The sequence below is a fragment of the Sinocyclocheilus grahami genome, unplaced genomic scaffold (genome assembly GCF_001515645.1).
Source record: "Sinocyclocheilus grahami isolate Dianchi unplaced genomic scaffold, SAMN03320097.WGS_v1.1 scaffold413.1, whole genome shotgun sequence".
NCBI lineage: Eukaryota > Metazoa > Chordata > Actinopteri > Cypriniformes > Cyprinidae > Sinocyclocheilus > Sinocyclocheilus grahami.
Window position 1 is genome coordinate 642,898 of NW_015505592.1, and position 19,273 is coordinate 662,170.

Consider the following 19,273-nt stretch of genomic DNA (forward strand, 5'->3'; position numbering starts at 1 on the left):
AAATACAAATTCAGATAAATGGTGAGAATGACAGAAATATTAAATGTTTGTAGACTTTGTGATTTGAATTTATTACATTCTTAAAATTAAACACTTGAAAATAAAGGTTCCAAAAGAGGGTTTTTGCAGCGATGCCATAGATTTTCGGTTCCAAAAAGAACCATCTTAAAACAACTTTTTTTGAAGAAGAATATAAGAAGAGTTTAATAATCTGAAGAACATTTTTCCATTATAAAAAAAAACCCTTCTGTGCAGTGGAAAGGTTCCATGGATGTTAAACCCTCTTAATGGTGCATGCCAAACTTTGTTAATTCCCGTCATTAGCTCATCCTCATAAGTCCTCATGGTCAGCTTGTTAGATTAGAGCTTGCCAACTCAAAAAAAGTGTTTTCCATTCCAGTCAAGTCAGTGAATGGTCATCTGAGCCTGAGAGAGTTAAACTTTAACTCATTTTCTTAGACCTGTTTTGAATTAGTCTGTCAATGTTGATCATTGTCAGAAATATTTTGTCTGACATGTGAGATGAAGTACTAACAGTAACTACTTGATCTAACCCTGTTTTCTCTCAGGTACTCAAGGCATATTCATGACAGACGTGGTCTCTGGAGGAACAGCTGATCAGGCCGGTGTGAAGCTGAGTGATCGTATAGTGGAGATAAACAGTGAAAATGTGGAGAATCTCTCACATGATCAGACTGTGCAAAAGGTAAATTAAAATTATGCCTTTATTCTAACTGCAAACATTTTTAACATCACCGCTTTATCACCAATTTTATAGTAGATTTACCATTTTAGAAAAGCTTTAAAGGGATAGTCCACCCAAAAATTTAAATCCTGTCATCATTCACTCATTCACATGTTGTTCCAAACCTGTATTACTTACTTTATTTCATGGAACACAAAATAAGATATTTTGAAGAATGTTGGTTAATCAAACAGTTCCTGGTTCCACTGACTTCTGTTATGCTTTTTTTGTCCATGCAGTGGAAGTCAAGGGTGACCCAGAATGTTTTGGTTACCAACATTCTTCAAAATATCTTCTTTTCTTTGCAACCTGAATGGATGCTGCTGAAGACCTTGACTCTACTGTTTTACCCTACATTGCCCCAAATATCAGCGTTTTAGGAAAATATTAGAATAATGTACTCCTATTATTATTGTAGGTGAAAGCAGCCGGGGACAAACTGATGCTTCTGTTGGTGGATGAGGACACTGACAAATTCTTCAAGAGCAAAGGCATTCGACCAAGTATGGCTAATGCCACAGTCAGGCACCTCCCACATAAGCCACGCATTGCAGACATGACCAAGAGAGCAGATGGTTATTGCTTTGTCCTGAAGGAAGATACTAGACGTGCAGGTAAGTGCTTGCCATGTGTCAGGGTGAGGAAGTCAACATGAAATTTAGCCTATTACACATTGTATTATCAAAATGATTTAAGGCCCTGTCAAATTTAGCCTAATTTCAGTCTAAATTAAATCTGCTTCAGTTGTTCAAAAGACAGTTTAAAATAGAATATTGGTGAGGCTTTTATTTTGGATATACAAAACCTTTCCAAAAGCACCTTGTTCCTTTCTGGGTATTATGTTCTTGTCAGATTTGTTTTGGTGGCTTATCTTTTGGTTCCTGCTGAGGGAAATGTTTTAGCAGTGCATCTGTATCTGACCAGCCAAGAAATGTAAAAGAGTTGCAGATAATGAATTTTAAATAGGTCCCAAGCTATTTATTCATTATGTTGTAAGTTTTAAGAATTTCATCCTTTATTTAATGTCATCCAAAATGACTAACAGTACACTAATTGCATAGACGCCTCTCTAGAGCAACCTGAGGTCAAGTGCACTGCTCCCAGACATGAACTCAGGGGAAATACAGCGGGACTGTAGTTTCCTGGGTCCTGGAAATTTGGTGTTAGCGGCCCAGGTTCTCTTTGTTTTACCATTGCATTACTTTCAGTAGTTCTGTTTATTTTTCTTTCTAGCATGGTGGCGCATAATGCACTTACTGAAGTTAATTGCAGTGCAAGGGCAATGTGTTCATGGTGTATAACTGAATTTTGGAATTTTTCATAGGAATTTTGATGACACTGTACAGTGATATGCAAAGGTTTTCTACTAAAATGTCTCTAAGATGCTGTAAAAAAGGATTAGCATTTTAATATGATTAAATATCACAAGATGTTCTTATGAACAGGAAATTATGTAGGGTGCAAAAGAGGGTATTTTAACAATATCATTAAAAAGTTATTTAACTAGCACTGACTTTTCATAAAAAAATATTTAATGAATACTTTTCATTACAAAAGTAAAATAACACATTAATAATTAAATTGGTTAAATTAATATTCTTAATTACAATCAATAAATAAATTCCAATACTATTAACATACTTAATGAAAAGATCAAATTGGGCAGCCATATGCACTCTTTTTAAAAGACTTGTCCAGGCGAGGATTTCTAAATTGCCCAGAATGTCAGGGTTTTGGTTTTGTTTTTCTATTGGCGTGCTCTTTACTGTCCTTATGCAGTATATGCATGCACATTTGAATTACCTTGTATGTTCTCTGTAGATCCCACCTTCATGCATGCCACACTTGGTCGATTATGTGTGTATATACATTTTAGGCAATTTAGAAATCCAGGACATGTGGTCACCCTAGATAAATCGAGAAATAGACAAATATTTGTTTTATGTTTTAATATTTGATTCATGTCATATTTTGTTATCTGTCTTAGGTCATTACATTGGAGAAATAGACAAAGGAAGTCCTGCTGAGCGAGCAGGACTGAAGAATATGGACAGACTAGTGGCTGTAAATGGACAGGAAATAGATAACTGCAGGCATAAACAGGTGGTGGAAAAAATATCTCAACAAGGAAACAAGTGCTCCCTCCTTGTGCTGGATGCTGAAACAGAGAAAATGTACAAATTGGTGAGTTATTTTCATTCACTAAGATTGCTGCAATGCAGCAATAAATAGTGATTTGAAATATTTACACTGATACTGAAGAGTACATTGGTGACTGTGTATTTAAATAAAAAATGTGAATCTTAAATTACATTCTGTATTAAATTGTGTAATACTTTGTTGTATAGGGTGGTGTTTCTCCACTTCTGTACTGGGAGGAAATGAGAGGATCTCCGCCCAGCTATCCTGCGCATGAAGCTGAAGCTATACCTGCTCCAGCGGTACCTGCCCCAGCAGATGTGGACCACAAACCCAAACTGTGCCGGCTGGAGAAGACCGCTGCTGGATTTGGTTTCCATCTCAATGGCATCCAGGGAGTTAACGGACAGTACATCAAAGAGGTGGTACATCAAGAGATTCAATTGTTTTCACAATTAACAGATTTATGCTGATTTTAAGCAATTTGAATAAATATTTTTTTTGAAAACATGAAAACAACTTTTCAGTGAATGAAGAATTGATTTTCATTTTGGAGTTTGATAGATTCACCCATTCACTTTCATTATATGTAAAAGAGTGGACATGATATTCTTCAAAAATGTCCTTCAGATATAGAACTTGAGGGTGGGTAACTGATTTTCATTTTGGGTTGAATTAACCTGTTAATGTGTTTTCTGTCAGGTGGTGAAAAGTGGCGCAGCAGACAGAGCTGGACTGGAGGATGATGACATTGTTGTGGAGGTGAATGGGGTGAACGTGGAAATGAGCACACATGAGGAGGTTGTTAACCTCATCCGCAAGAGCGGGGACACGCTGGTCCTCTTAGTGGCTGAGAGGACAGCCTATGAGCACCTGAAAGCACAAGGGATCGCCATCACCCCTCAACTGCTGAATAAAGAGCCCTCCGCTGATGTTCCGGCACCAGCTTATGCACAGGATGATGAGAGGAAATATACAGAACGTGACAACGAAAGACCGGCCACTCCACCTGCTCAAACCCGGTCAAGGGTCAGTATTGCTTTTCAGCATTTCTAAATGGTTTCAATATTCACAATATACCTCACAATACTAAGTTTTTCATTCTGCCATCACTTACTCATTTACTCACTTACAAATGAGCACACATGAGGAGGTTGTTAACCTCATCCGCAAGAGCGGGGACACGCTGGTCCTCTTAGTGGCTGAGAGGACAGCCTATGAGCACCTGAAAGCACAAGGGATCGCCATCACCCCTCAACTGCTGAATAAAGAGCCCTCCGCTGATGTTCCGGCACCAGCTTATGCACAGGATGATGAGAGGAAAGATACAGAACGTGACAACGAAAGACCGGCCACTCCACCTGCTCAAACCCGGTCAAGGGTCAGTATTGCTTTTCAGCATTTCTAAATGGTTTCAATATTCACAATATACCTCACAATACTAAGTTTTTCATTCTGCCATCACTTACTCATTTACTCACTTATTCACACCCATGCCATTCAAAACCTGTGGAATGTAAAATTAATTCTGAAGAACTGTATGCTGGCAATTTTTTATTTTTTTTTATTAAAACAAAAGTGAATCGGAATCTGGGTTGTTGAGCTCAAAAATTAAAAGAAAAAAAAAACTCCATGCAGGTATCCTAAAATATTTCTAAATGTCCATGCAGTCTTGGTGAGCATAAGAGACTTCTTTCAAAAACATAAAAAAATCTAATGTGAATCTGGTGTATATTGTGATTGCCTTTCTTTTGTCATATTCTGAGGTAACTCTATTAACTCTTCCTTTAAGGATACAAACCATTACCTAAAAGAGCTACTAACTGTAACATTTGTTTTTGCACCCTAGTCGTCGTCATCTTCATCCTCTTCATCATCATCATCTTCAGCATCAGATGCGAGTGAGGACGACAAACTCTGAACACACCACACTTCTGTACCAACAGATACTTCCAATACTGTGATTTAGTGACAGGTTAACGAACTTACCTGATCAACTACTGTACAATCTGTTAAGAGGGGGAAAGCACCTTTGAACAAAAGACTGTAAGACCACTGATCAATGTGAATTTACATAGCCATTAGTGACAATGATTATTTCTGTACTGCTTTCATTGGGATCTACAACAACAACGATCTATTTGAACTGGCATTATCATGCTCGTTATACATGAAATATAAAATCACAAGTAGTTATGGTCTTTGAGGCAATGCATACTTCTTGATATATAATTTATTCTACAGAATTTTTTGTCTTTTTCTCTTGAATGCCTACTGAATAAAATTTCTTTATTTGGTGTGATGTCAAATGTGAAAACCATTCTTATTTTAAAGGTGCAATCAGCAGTTCTTTAGCAAGTGTTAGCACCAATGTTTGTGTATTTTAAATGCCTACCACATAAAGAAAAATAAATGTCAGTCAAATATGCAAGCAAATCTACATCATGAATTAAAAACCAATCACTTTCTATATTGCATAGCTCCAGCTTTAATCGAACAATACAGTCTTTTTATGACTCCGTGAAAGTTCTGTTTAAACAGGGCAATGGAATTGTCTTAGTGTTTGTATTTACAATAAAGCACACCATACACTCTGCGAATTTTTGAATACTATAAGAAAATGCAATGACAAATTGAACGATGCACACTGGCGCGTCATTCTATACTTGCGTTTTTAAGTTCAAGGCGACAGTCCTAAACAGTGAATCTACTAACCATCCAGGCATAAATTCACTTCAAGAATTAACAAGTGGCTTCGATGAGTTTAAATTTTGGTGTTTAAAAAAGAAACATGTAATCTATATTTTGATATTTCTCTATACACAGTGTAACATGATATTATGTATGTCATGGCAACTTATGATTTTACATTACTTTAACTCATCAAAATAAGTTGAGCAATTTTAAGTTATATGAAATTCAACTTGATTTTTCAGATCAGTTTAATGTCATTTAAGTTGAAATGACTTGGGAAGTTCTGTTTAAACAGGGCAATGGAATTGTCTTAGTGTTTGTATTTACAATAAAGCACACCATACACTCTGCGAATTTTTGAATACTATAAGAAAATGCAATGACAAATTGAACGATGCACACTGGCGCGTCATTCTATACTTGCGTTTTTAAGTTCAAGGCGACAGTCCTAAACAGTGAATCTACTAACCATCCAGGCATAAATTCACTTCAAGAATTAACAAGTGGCTTCGATGAGTTTAAATTTTGGTGTTTAAAAAAGAAACATGTAATCTATATTTTGATATTTCTCTATACACAGTGTAACATGATATTATGTATGTCATGGCAACTTATGATTTTACATTACTTTAACTCATCAAAATAAGTTGAGCAATTTTAAGTTATATGAAATTATATGAAATTCAACTTGATTTTTCAGATCAGTTTAATGTCATTTAAGTTGAAATGACTTGGGGAAAAAATGAAGGCAGCAACTGAACTTAAGTTGAAATGGGTGGAATTATTTTTACAGTCTGAGCATAGACTTTTTCATTGCACCAAAAAGGGTCTCTGAAAAATGCAAAATACGCAATATTCTATTTCAGGATTAAGTCATTAGACTATATATGTACATAAACAAGTAGTTGTGATGAATATGTTGAGATTTAGTGAAATACTACATCAGTGGTGTCCTGTGTGTATAGTCACACACAAAAAAATCTGAATTCATCAGTCCATCAATTCATCATTCAGGTTCTTCAATGCATGCAAACCTTAAGAGCTGTCACACTGTAGTATGGTGTATTTTTTACACTGCCACATGCCACAAAACCATGAATTCACCATCATTAAACATGTCACACTAGGCAACTCAAGAATTTAAGATCTCTGCTTTTTGATGGCAAAATTGTGGCCAAAATTGTACAGTGTGCACCGTGCTTAAGTTGTAAAAATAGTGTTGATAATTAATGATGCAATATTATCTCTCTGATCACCAACACAACACTGTTCAATATATTCAGGTCCCTTTCTAAGAATATGGGTGATCCTAAGTGAAATAGAAATTGGCCCGTTAATACAAGACTCGACAACTAAATTACATGCTCTTTTTTTACTCAGTTTACTCAACTCATCTCTTCCCTCTCTTTTTTCTCTCACAAGGTTTTACAAATCTAGATCGTGTTCTTTGAATACAGAAGCAATCTTGCACAACCTTGGTGTCATTCATACTTTGGATCATCTGTCTTACCACCATCTAAGAGCCCTATTCATCATGACAATGAGGCAGGAGAAACCTCATGCCTCTTTTGTACAAGGAGCATCTGTACCCACCAGGCTCCTAAAGAGAAGAAAGTGGAGGCAACAGAAGCCTCATCTAAACTTTTTGCCCCAGGGATCCAGGAACCCACAAAAAGCACCCATGTCCGAAAAGGTTCCAACAGGGAGCACCTGTATCTGTTGGGGACCCGAAGAGAAGAAAGTGGAAACAGCAAAACCCTCAAGCTTCTTTCCCAGTAGGAGCACGGTTTCTACAAGGAGCATCCATGCCTGCCTGTTCCTGACAGGGAAGAAAGTGGAGGCAGCAGAAGTCTCGGATTTCTGTCACACAGGGAATACCTGTACCCGCCAGGGCCCCACACGGAGGAGCCATGTCTGCCAGGTCCCCACAAAATGGAAAGTGGAGGCAGTCGACGACTCAAACCTCTTATCCACAGGAAGCCAAGTTCCCACAAAGACCACCCATGCCTGCTGGTTCCCAACAGAAAAGAAAATGGAAGGAGCAGGGGCCTCAAACTTCTTTTCTGCAGGGAGCCAGATTCCCACAAGGTGCACCCATGCCTCAAACCTCTTTTGCACATGGAGCACCCAGTCTGTTGCAGAATCAGAGAAAGCATGACATCTTGGCACCTGTACAGGGAGGGTCCCCACAGGGAACACCCATGGCCACTGGGTCCCCACAAGGAGCACTTGTGCCCTTGCATTCCTCAGAGAGAGCACTAATGCCCTCTTGGACCCATCAGAGAGCATCAGTGCTCATCAAGTCCTCACAAGAAACCCTTGTGAAGGACTGTTTTCCAAAAGCACTTGTGCAGACCTTTTTCCTACACGGAGCACCCAAACCCATTTTCCCACCTCAGGTAGCACTCATGCCTGCCTCTTTCCAACAGGAAAAAAAGTTCCCAGTCCAGTCGGAAAAGCCCTTACCAAAAAGTAGTATACTTCAAGTTTATTTTAGTAAGTATTCTTAAGTAAAGTTCAAGTATATTTTTAAGTATACACTATGTAGTAAGTATACAAATATCAGTGTACTATTTCAATACTCATTGGGACTAAATTGGCCCACTTTCTAGTATATAAAAGTATATTTTAAGTATAACAGTAGTAAACTTTGAGTACATTAAGTATACTACTATGTCCCTATTTAGGTATTAATTTGTATATATTTTGTTACATGAATATCTGTACATACAAAACATCAAAATAACAGGGTATCTGCTTGTAAACAAAACATTTTATTCTAGCTTCATGCATTCTTTTTTAAACAATTGAATGTGGATAAGTTTCATAAATAAAAAATAAACAACATTTTGAACAAAAAGATGAAAAAAGACTATGAATTGGATTCAGAATGATAATCAAAACGTAGATAGAGTCGATCAACACCCCAAAGCTTGACAGTTAGTATTACCTCTTCATTGGTCGACATTTTAATCCATAATGTTACATAGATTTGATACCGTTTTATGTCTGATGATCGTGTTAGATTACATGTGGAAGCATCTGTTGTTTCGGTTTATTCTTCACTTGTGTTTTTTGGAAATTCTGTACAGAAGATGTGTGCTAGCGCCCTCTGCAGTATAACAATGAACACACGGATTCTAGGAACACAAGTATAGCTCAAATATATTTAGACTTTTTCTAAGTATAAGTCAAGTATACTTAAATGTAATTTTAAATATATTTCTGAGAAGTATATAGAGCCCATTTCTGAGAAGTACATAAAAAGTAGACTAAAAGTATACTTTCCTATTTTTAGTTTAAAAGAAGTATACTAATAGCACAATTGAATAAACTTATTTTTCGTAAGGGAGGCCATGCCAATGGAGCACAGAAGATTTGGTTAGTCCCACCTATCTCTTATTTTAATTTATTTCAGATTTATTTTTACAACGGTAGATGCAGTGTCTTTAAATTTTGTCTAAGAAGTACTCATTAAACCTGTGGAGCATTAGATGATGATGTCTATTCCTTCAATAGGAAAATAAATGTCTGTTTCAGCCACCTCCACTAAAAAAACGGCGTGTGGAATTAGAGCCTAGAGCCTCTCTAAATTCACAGCTTACCCAAAAGAGTCCATTTCCCTGGAGCACAGGAGCATTGGTTAGTCCATCTTGTCTCTTATTTTTAATCTTAGATTCATTCAAAAGTTGAAACACTGTCTTTAACTAATCTTCCATGTTTTCTGAATCCTCTTTGAATCATCCTTTGTATTTATTTTCAATATACACTTTTCAATTCATAGATCTTCATGTTGAAAGGGTAAAACCAATATGTCTTTAGATTACCTCTATGAAACCTTTTTCCACAGGAAGCACCCATGCTCACCAGGTCCCCACAAAGATCATCCCTGCCCATCGGACCCCACAGGGAGCACCCTGTGCTGCCTTGTCCCTAGAGGTAGCGCCCAAGCCTGCCGTGTTCCCACAAGGAGCAGTTGTGCCTACCTCTTTGCCACAGGCAACAACTTTACCCGCTTCTTTACCCAAGAGAGCACCCATATCTACTTATTTAGCACAGCAACAAAGTTCCCAGTGCAGTCGAAAGAGGCTGTGCCCATGGAGCACAGAAGATTTGGTTAGTCCCTCCTATCTATAATTTTCATTTATTTTCAGATTTATTTAATACATGTACCACTTTCTGTTTAAAATCCATGGTATATTTCAGAATGGCACAAGCATTGTGTTTAGATTTAATCTATAAAGTACTAATTAAACCTGCCTAGCATTACATGATGATGTCTGTTCCTTCTTTAGGACTATGAAGGTGTGTTTCAGCCACCCCAACAAAAAAAAAAATGACGTATGGAAATAGAGCCCAGAGCCTCTCCAAATTCACAGCTCACTCGAAAGAGGCCATATCAATGGAGCACAGGATCATCGGTTAGTCCCTGCTGTCTCTTTGCTGTTACTTTCAGATGTAACACTGCCTCTAAGCTGTCATATATTCTAGATTTCTAGATTTGAAATATTTTGTATTGTTTTAGTACATACTTTAATCTCATACACTTTTCAGTTCATAGACCCTTCATGTTGACCCATCACGGTAAAAGCGATATGCCTTCATATAGTGTCTATGGAACACTTACCTGTTTGTACCCTTGTAAAGTTTGTACCCTTTTCTTCTCATTTCAGTGCATTATTGTTCTCATCAGCTTTTTCTAAACTTGCAAATTTTCCAGCAGGATTTGGCACCTGCCCACACTGCCAAAAGCACCAAAAGTTGGTTAAATGACCATGGTGTTGGTGTGCTTGACTGGCCAGCAAAATCACCAGACCTGAACCCAATAGAGAATCTATGGGGTATTGTCAAGAGGAAAACGAGAAACATGAGACCAACAAATGCAGATGAGCTGAAGGCCACTGTCAAAGAAACCTGGGCTTCCATACCACCTCAGCAGTACCACAAACTGATCACCTCCATGCCACGCCGAATTGAGGCAGTAATTAAAGCAAAAGGAGCCCCTACCACGTATTGAGTACATGTACAGTAAATGAACATACTTTCCAGAAGGCCAATAATTCACTAAAAATGTTTTTTTATTGGTCATATGAAGTATTCTAATTTGTTGAGATTAGAACCAAAGACTTAAACTACTGCATTGAATTTATTTAATACACAAGTTTCACAATTTGAGTTGAATTACTGAAATAAATGAACTTTTCCATGACATTCTAATTTATTGAGATGGACCTGTTTAAGTCGTAAAACTACGCGCAGGTATTTGAGAGAGGAGTAATTACTAAGCATATCGTATAACAGCAGCAAGCGGCCAAAGCTTCACCGATTTTAGAACAGTAAAGTGAATTGGGGAGTACCTATTTGCGCGAAACCTCCAATGCTTTCAATGTTTTCTATGGGCATGCATATACATTATGTGTGAACGGGCTGATTTCAGATGGGATTTAAGTGGGATCGGTTTGCAGTTGGCGTTTCAAAGCTTTAATTATCCTAACTCAAGGTGAACCCGTATAACTGTCTTTCACACCCGTCCTACTGTCAACAGCCTCACTTTGAGCAACAGAAAATAATTTACCCATATACGGTATACTAGTGATGTTCTGTTCTTGAACAAATCTTTATTTTTGAGCAGGTTCTCAGGAAGTAACCGGTTGAGCCGGTTTACAAATCGAACTGAATCGAACTTTAGTTCCGGGTTGATGACGCAGGACGCACAGTCGAAGTAGCACGTCCAACTCAAAAAGAACCAAATGAGCCGGTTCAACCAACTGTCAAAGTTTGCTGAGGATTACAGAGGACTCAACAAGAACCGAATTAGCCGTGGCGAAGTTTGCCGAGGAGTACAGAAGATTATAATGAGTGAGTTGATGATACTGTGCAAGCCTGAGGCGCATACTGGAAACATGTTTATTATGACTGTTATTAATTTTCATTTTATTAAAACCTGCAAAAACCTTTCTGTTGAGTGATGTAAATAAATTTTACAATAGTTTATTGTGCATGCATATTATATTTAAAGTTGCTTAAGTGAAATTAAGGAGTTTTTAAGACTGGTTTAGCCTATTCATTCTTTATACTGTAGACATGTTGAACATATCCCTTTGTGCATCAATATCTGTAATGTGTGCTGTAGGTGTGAAACATTTAGGAATCTTATCCAAGTTGTAGGCTTGTCAATATTGCTAAATCAGTCGTATCTGAGGATCCGCGAATGAAACTGTGACCACAAACACCATTAACTTAAGTGAATTATATGGCAATAATCAGCAATATGCTTTCACACAAATGACTTGTTTGAATTTTTCATTGATACACCATGGCACTGAGTTTTTTAGAAAAGAAATGGGTAGAGACGTTATTGCTTGATGATGTCAGGAACCGATGAATTGGCTTTTTGAACTGGTTCAATGAGCCAATCTGTCCAAAAAGAACCGGTTCGTGGAAATGATATGTGATACATATACGTGAACTCATGGCGCACATCATGCGATGCAGACAGTTCAGAAGAGAGCGCTCACTCTTAAAGGGGCCACGTATTTTTCACTTGTAACATTTCGTTCAGTGATAGTGAAGACTAGAGTTTATGAAAAATTATGTTTAGTGATAGTTAAAGATAATTACAAATTAGTTTAATATAAAGATACAAAAAAAGGTAAGAGGATATGACTATGATATATATTGAATGATGAAATTTAACAGTCAGGTGGTTGCTGAGAGGGACTTCATCTATCAGCTTACAATGTGATTCATTTTTAATGACACACATATTGTGCGTTTCTACCTAAGTTTGAGCTACATTGGCTCAGACAGTTTTTTAGGTCCTTAGTTAAATAATTCAGCACCCAGGTTCTCACTGCTAAGCCACTAATTTATCTGGGCTTCACTAGCCCAGATACACATTTAAGTCAAGTCATTAGTTTTACACTATCTGGTCAACTGATCAGGTACACACAGCAATAGTGTTAAGCCATTCTGCAAAGCAGGCAGGCTCACATAGATAGCAAACATGCAGTCTCATGGCTCTCCGGAGCAGCAGCAGTACATATGTCTTAGCAATAGATCTGCTTTTTCGGGGGATTTCATCTCTCTCCTGCCTTATGGGGATGCTTTCAAGCATATTATTGAATATCAGCAGTATGTTTTCATGCTGTCAGCAGCATACACATTTTAGCTGTTGTTTATCTTCTCTTTCCAGCTTTGTTGGGGGATTATTTATATATGTTATTTGTGCAGAAGACGTATGTCTTAAATACTCACAGCACCATATCGGCTTATGTATTGGCAGTAGCAAGTTCCTGTACTTGCTTGCAGCAGCAGCAGCTATAATCTACAAATACAGCAGTAACCAACAGTAGCAGCAGTGTAGCAGATCTATTCCACCAAGACCAAATACATTTACAGTTGTGCTCAAAATTATTCATACCCTTGGTAAATATGTTCAAAGAAGGCTGTGAAAATTAAACTGTATTATCAATCCTTTAGATATTTAATTCTAAAAATTTACAAAAATCTAAACTTTCGTTGCAGAATTAGAATTTAAAATGGGCGAGAAATCTCATTATGAAATAAATGTTTTTCTCTAATACACATTGTTCACAATTAATCATACCCTTTTATCCAATCATTTTTGCAACCTCCTTTTGCCAAGAGAACAGCTCTGAGTCTTCACCTATAATGCCTGAAGAGTTTTGAGAACATCTTACAGGAGATCAGATACCATTCCTTCATACAGAATCTCTCCAGACCCTTTAGATTTCCAGCTGCATGTTGATGCTTCTCCTCTTCAGTTCACCACACTGATTTTCTATAGGGTTCAGCTCAGGGAACTGGGTTTGCCAGGGCAGAAGCTTGGTTTTGTTCTCAGTGACCCATTTTTGTTTTGATATTTGTTTGTGGATCATTGTCTGTTGGAAGATCCAACCATGGCCCATTTCTAGCATGGACCGTCAGTTTTAAATTGTTTATCCATTGGTATTTTGTAGAATCTATTATGCCATCTATCTGAACAAGATATCCAGGATCTCCGGCAGAAAAATAGGCCCACAACATTAAAGATCCAGCAGTATATTTCATTGTACACATGGGGTACTTTTTTATCCCTGTGTGCAGCAAACCCATCTTGAGTTTTTGCTGCTAAAAAGCTTATTTTTTTCCCTTTTTTTTCATCTGCCCTTGAACCCAGTCCCATTTAAAGTTCCAGTCGTGTCTAGCAAACAAATATCCTGGAGTTTGTTTTTGGATGAGAGCGTTTTCTTTTCTATTTTTTTCTTGAAACCTTCCCAAACAACCAGAGGCGGCCAATGTACTCAACTCTATTACTTGAGTGAAAGTACAGATACTGCTGGTCAAATATTACTCCATTACAAGTAAAAGTTGTAAAGACAGATTTTTACTTAAGTAAAAGTACAGAAGTACTTGCTTTTACAAGTACTTAAGTACCAAAAGTAAATTTCCTTCCAGTTCTTCTGTGGCTTTATAGGTAATATTTTCACGTACACAATTTCAATCACTTCATGTAGCCCTACAAGACTAATTACTGATAAACTGTCTGAAAAAAAGTCACATTTTAGAGAAGAAAAAAATCACCCACTGACTTTCAAAGCTGCTACATAGTAACGACTTTCTACTTCGAGGACCTTGATAGAAATGTAGTGGAGTGAAAAATATTTTGTTTCATTGTGTTAATACTGTGTTAATCCTGTGTTATTACTGTGTTATTACTGTGTTAATCCTGTGTTATTACTGTGTTATTTATGTTATTACTGCATTATTACTGTGTTAATCCTGTGTTATTACTGTGTTATTTATGTTATTACTGCATTATTCCTGTGTTATTACTGTGTTATTAATGTGTTATTACTTTGTTATTCCTGTGTTACTACTGTGTTATTAATGTGTTATTCCTGTGTTATTACTGCGTTATTACTGTGTTATTCCTGTGTTATTTATGTTATTACGATGTTATTACTGTTTTACTGTATTATTCCTGTGTTATTAATGTGTTATTGCTGTGTTATTACTGTGCTATTACTTTGTTATTCCTGTGTTATTACTTTGTTATTAATGTGTTATTACTTTGTTATTCCTGTGTTACTACTGTGTTATTCCTGTGTTATCTGTGTTAATCCTGTGTTATTTCTGTTGTCACTGTGTTAATAATGTGTTATTACATTGTTATTCATGTGTTATTACCGTGTTATTAATGTGTCATTCCAGTGTTATTACTGCGTTATTACTGTGTTATTACTGAGTTAATCCTGTGTTATTTCTGTTGTCACTGTGTTAATAATGTGTTATTACATTGTTATTCATGTGTTATTACCGTGTTATTAATGTGTCATTCCAGTGTTATTACTGCGTTATTACTGTGTTATTCCTGTGTTATTAATGTGTTATTACTGTGTTATTCCTGAGTTATTTCTGTTATTACTGTGTTATTCCGAAGTTATTCCTGTTATTACTGATTTATTTCTGTTATTATTCTGTTATTACTGTATTATTCCTGTTTTATGTGTTATTACTGTGCTATTAATGTGTTATTACGTTGTTATTCCTGTGTTATTACTGTGTTAATCCTGTGTTATTTCTGTTGTCACTGTGTTATTCCTGTGTGATTTATGTGTTATTACTGTGTTATTCCTGTTATTTATGTTATTACCATGTTATTACTGTGTTATTAATGTGTTATTCCTGTGTTATTACTGAGTTAATCCTGTGTTATTTCTGTTGTCACTGTGTTATTCCTGTTGTCACTGTTATTCCTGTCATTTATGTGTTATTACATTGTTATTCCTGTGTTATTTATGTTATTACTGTATTTTACTGTGTTATTCCTGTGTTTTTAATGTTATTCCTGTGTTATTACTGTGTTATTCCTGAGTTATTTCTGTGTTATTACTGTATTATTCCTGAGTTATTTATGTTATTACTGTGTTATTCCGGAGTTATTCCTTTTATTACTGAGTTATTTCTGTAATTATTCTATTACTGTGTTATTCCTGTGTTATGTGTTATTACTGTGCTACTAATGTGTTATTACTTTGTTATTCCTGTGTTATTACTGCGTTAATCCTGTGTTATTTCTGTTGTCACTGTTATTCCTGTGTGACTTATGTGTTATTACTGTGTTATTAATGTGTTATTCCTGTGTTTTTAATGTTATTCCTGTGTTATTAATGTGTTATTCCTGTGTTATTCCTGAGTTATTTCTGTTATTAGTGTTATTCCGGAGTTATTCTTTTTATTACTGAGTTATTTCTGTTATTATTCTGTTATTACTGTGTTATTCCTGTGTTATTACTGTGTTATTACTGCGGTATTACTGTGTTATTACTGCGTTAATCCTGTGTTATTACTGTGTTATTTCTGTTGTCACTGTTATTCCTGTGTGATTTAGGTGTTATTACTGTGTTATTATTGTGTTCTTCCTGAGTTATTTCTGTTATTACTGTGTTATTCCGCCTATGTTATTACTGTTATTCCTGTGTTATTCCGGAGTTATTCCTGCGTTAATACTGTGTTATTCCTGAGTTATTCTTTTTATTACTGAGTTATTTCTGTTATTATTCTGTTATTACTGTGTTATTCCTGTGTTATGTGTTATTACTGTGCTATTATTGTGTTATTACTTTGTTATTCCTGTGTTATTTCTGTTGTCACTGTTATTTGTGTGATTCAGGTGTTATTACTGAGTTAATCCTGTTATTGCTGTGTTCCTTTCTTATTACTGTGTTATTAATGTGTTATTATTGTGTTATTCCTGAGTTATTTATGTTATTACCATGTTATTACTGTGTTATTCCTTTGTTATGTATGTTATTACCATGTTATTACTGTGTTATTACTGTGTTAATAATGTGTTATTCCTGAGTTATTTATGTTATTACCATGTTATTCCTTTGTTATGTATGTTATTACCATGTTATTACTGTGTTAATAATGTGTTATTCCTGTGTTATTACTGCGGTGTTACTTCTGTTGTCACTGTGTTATTCCTGTGTGATTTATGTGTTATTACTGTGTTATTCCTGTTATTTATGTTATTACCATGTTATTACTGTGTTATTAATGTGTTATTCCTATGTTATTACTGTTATTCCTGTGTTATTCCTGCGTTAATACTGTGTTATTCCTGAGTTATTTCTGTTATTAATGTGTTATTCCTGAGTTATTAATGTGTTATTCCTGAGTTATTTCTGTGTTATTTATGTGTTATTACTGTGTTATTAATGTGTTATTACTGTGTTATTTCTGTTATTACTGTGTTATTACTGCGTTATTACTGTGTTATTACTGCGGTATTACTGTGTTATTACTGCGTTAATCCTGTTTTATTACCGTGTTATTTCTGTTGTCACTGTTATTCCTCTGTGATTTATGTGTTATTATTGTGTTAATAATGTGTTATTACATTGGTATTCCTGTGTTATTACTACGTTATTGACCATGCTATATGATGATGCATAAAATGCAGAGTTCTTGTAGCTCAAACAGTACCTACATGAAAGTATGGCATAAGTGAGTCAAAGGTCATGCATTCGGTTCTCAGAGAAGGCACAACCTCATAAAACATAGGTTGAAGGCAATGCAAATGACTTGCTGTATTTTCCTAAAGAGTGTGATGACCCTGAATTGATTACGATGGGAACAGTGTATCAATCTATACATATTTACTGTATGTATATAAACACAATGTTATAGCTGCTATATATGTTTAATGTAAAAGACATTGATACTAGTGAGTTTTACACAATAATGAATTATCTTACCTGTCTAACAAAAGAGAGGCAACCTGGGCATCACAACTCAGGACTTTCTCAATCATCAAATATATTTCCTTGTTCTCACATTGTTTCCGCAAACAAAGCATGATGATAAATGTTTAATTGGCTCATTTTTGCTCTTCACATCACCAAACAACATTACGCTATAGCGTATATAGAAGTGGCAGCCAATGAGCATGAGGATTCTCTTTGCAGATCTTGTCATTTCAAAATTCCAAAATACGTTGAGGGGGTGTGACCTGCACCATACATAATTAAAACATGTTTAAGTGTGTACACCATTCAGATGACTCTTCCCAAAACATGATTTATTTCTCGTTAAGCTTTTTAAATCAGCATCAAACTGTTGAACGTACCAATAAGAAACAGTGGAAATGCTTGAAAACACCTTTTAATTGCAACCTGAGCTTTCTGTATTTGAGCATAAATTGGAGACAGTTACATCTCTGGCATGTAGACAGTGCCTTTTCAGTAAATCAAAAGCACCTGTCCATCTACCACAAAAGAATGACAACACAAAAGCCCAACTTAGTACATATATTCTTAACCCTTTTCTAGTTGACATGATTTCAGTAGAAGATTATGACTCCCACTCAATACAGTATCCACGTGTGAATTATTACAGTTCTTAATGAGACATGGAATGATAGCAACAATTAACAGGCCTGAAAGAAAAACAAGAGACCAACAGTCTACTGTAACATCTCTGGGTGTTGCTGAGATATATATATGTGATGTCTATTAATGATAAAAGATGTCTCAAGAGTAGCTGATTTCATGGCAAACAAACCAGTGAGAGCAATTAGTTTGTTCACCTACCGTGGTAAACATAACAACACCTGGTTTGGAAAATGTTATGTTCTTTATAAAAAATAAACACTTTTGAGGAAAAACTACACCCACACTGTACACCATTCCATCACCTTCATTAATATGAGCCTATTTAAATTATACAGCAAATCAACATTTTTTGAACCCAAAATCAAATAAACACTCTGTTTCTGGGCCCCTCCTGATTCAGGAAATACAGACCCAATAATGCTCATTACAGGACAGAGGCATAAATGCCCTTCCAAAAGGAGAGACAAAAGAAGGAGACACTTCAGTCCTGTGCGTCTATCTCTGATGAGGTCACTTGTGAGGTCACAGGGTCATGTGCTTCTCAGGTGCCTGCTTATGGGCCAGGTAGAGAAAAAGGATGCTGGAGAGAGCACTGACCAGGAAGATCACGTCAAACCACCGGTGGTAGAAGTTAAACTGCAGTTCTCCCAGTACCTCCGTCACTATAGTGCGGTACTCTAAAGGCATGCTCATCCTCATCAGGAGCACAGATGACACAAAATACATTCCCTACAAACAGACAGCAGAGAGAGATGTCATACTAGTGCTGGGCGGTATGACCAAAAATTTATATCACAGTATTTTTCAAAATTATACCGGTTTCACGGTACATGACGGTATTTTTTTTTCATGCATGACCGGGTGTTAACCATATTTTCTACTGATTGAGAGAGGAAATACTGCAGTATATTGACTTAGAATGCCCTATTTTACTGTAATGATGAGTGAATATTGTAAAAAAATACCACACTAAATAGTGACTAAACACGACCCCTTTTAATACATGTTAACCAGGAGTCACTCTCATTTATAATCGCAGCATCGTCTGATAAAATCAACATGCATCTACACTAAAGAGCGGCTATGCGGTTGTTTTGGCTATATTACTTTTTTGTCTCATGCAGCGCACTGCCTGCATCTGAGTAACAAACAAAAAAAAAACAACACAAAAAAGTGCATGTAATATTAACAGACGAACTACGCTCATATTTATAATTCCAAACAATCAGTAAGCGACAGGTGCTAGGAAACACTGTTTTGTACTCATTTATTGACGAGTCGGCTGCGGTGC

General features: G+C 36.2%; 2 protein-coding genes across 3 annotated transcripts in view; one reads left to right on the top strand and one right to left on the bottom strand.

The window, feature by feature from the left end:
* Positions 1 to 4,946, top strand: part of LOC107551063 (Na(+)/H(+) exchange regulatory cofactor NHE-RF3-like) — an 8,260-nt gene extending 3,314 nt beyond the window's left edge. The window contains exons 5-8 of the mRNA XM_016232552.1: positions 2,733 to 2,929; positions 3,094 to 3,306; positions 3,587 to 3,913; positions 4,734 to 4,946. Coding sequence (XP_016088038.1) covers positions 2,733 to 2,929; positions 3,094 to 3,306; positions 3,587 to 3,913; positions 4,734 to 4,805 — 809 coding nt within the window. The 3' untranslated portion in view covers positions 4,806 to 4,946. The remainder of the gene's footprint in view (positions 1 to 2,732; positions 2,930 to 3,093; positions 3,307 to 3,586; positions 3,914 to 4,733) is intronic.
* A 12,108-nt stretch (positions 4,947 to 17,054) lies between these two features.
* si:ch73-390b10.2 (Golgi pH regulator) overlaps positions 17,055 to 19,273 on the bottom strand; it is a 10,289-nt gene continuing 8,070 nt past the window's right edge. For both annotated transcript variants that reach the window (XM_016232561.1, XM_016232562.1), the window contains exon 14: positions 17,055 to 18,711. In XM_016232561.1, coding sequence (XP_016088047.1) covers positions 18,505 to 18,711 — 207 coding nt within the window. In that variant the 3' untranslated portion in view covers positions 17,055 to 18,504. The remainder of the gene's footprint in view (positions 18,712 to 19,273) is intronic.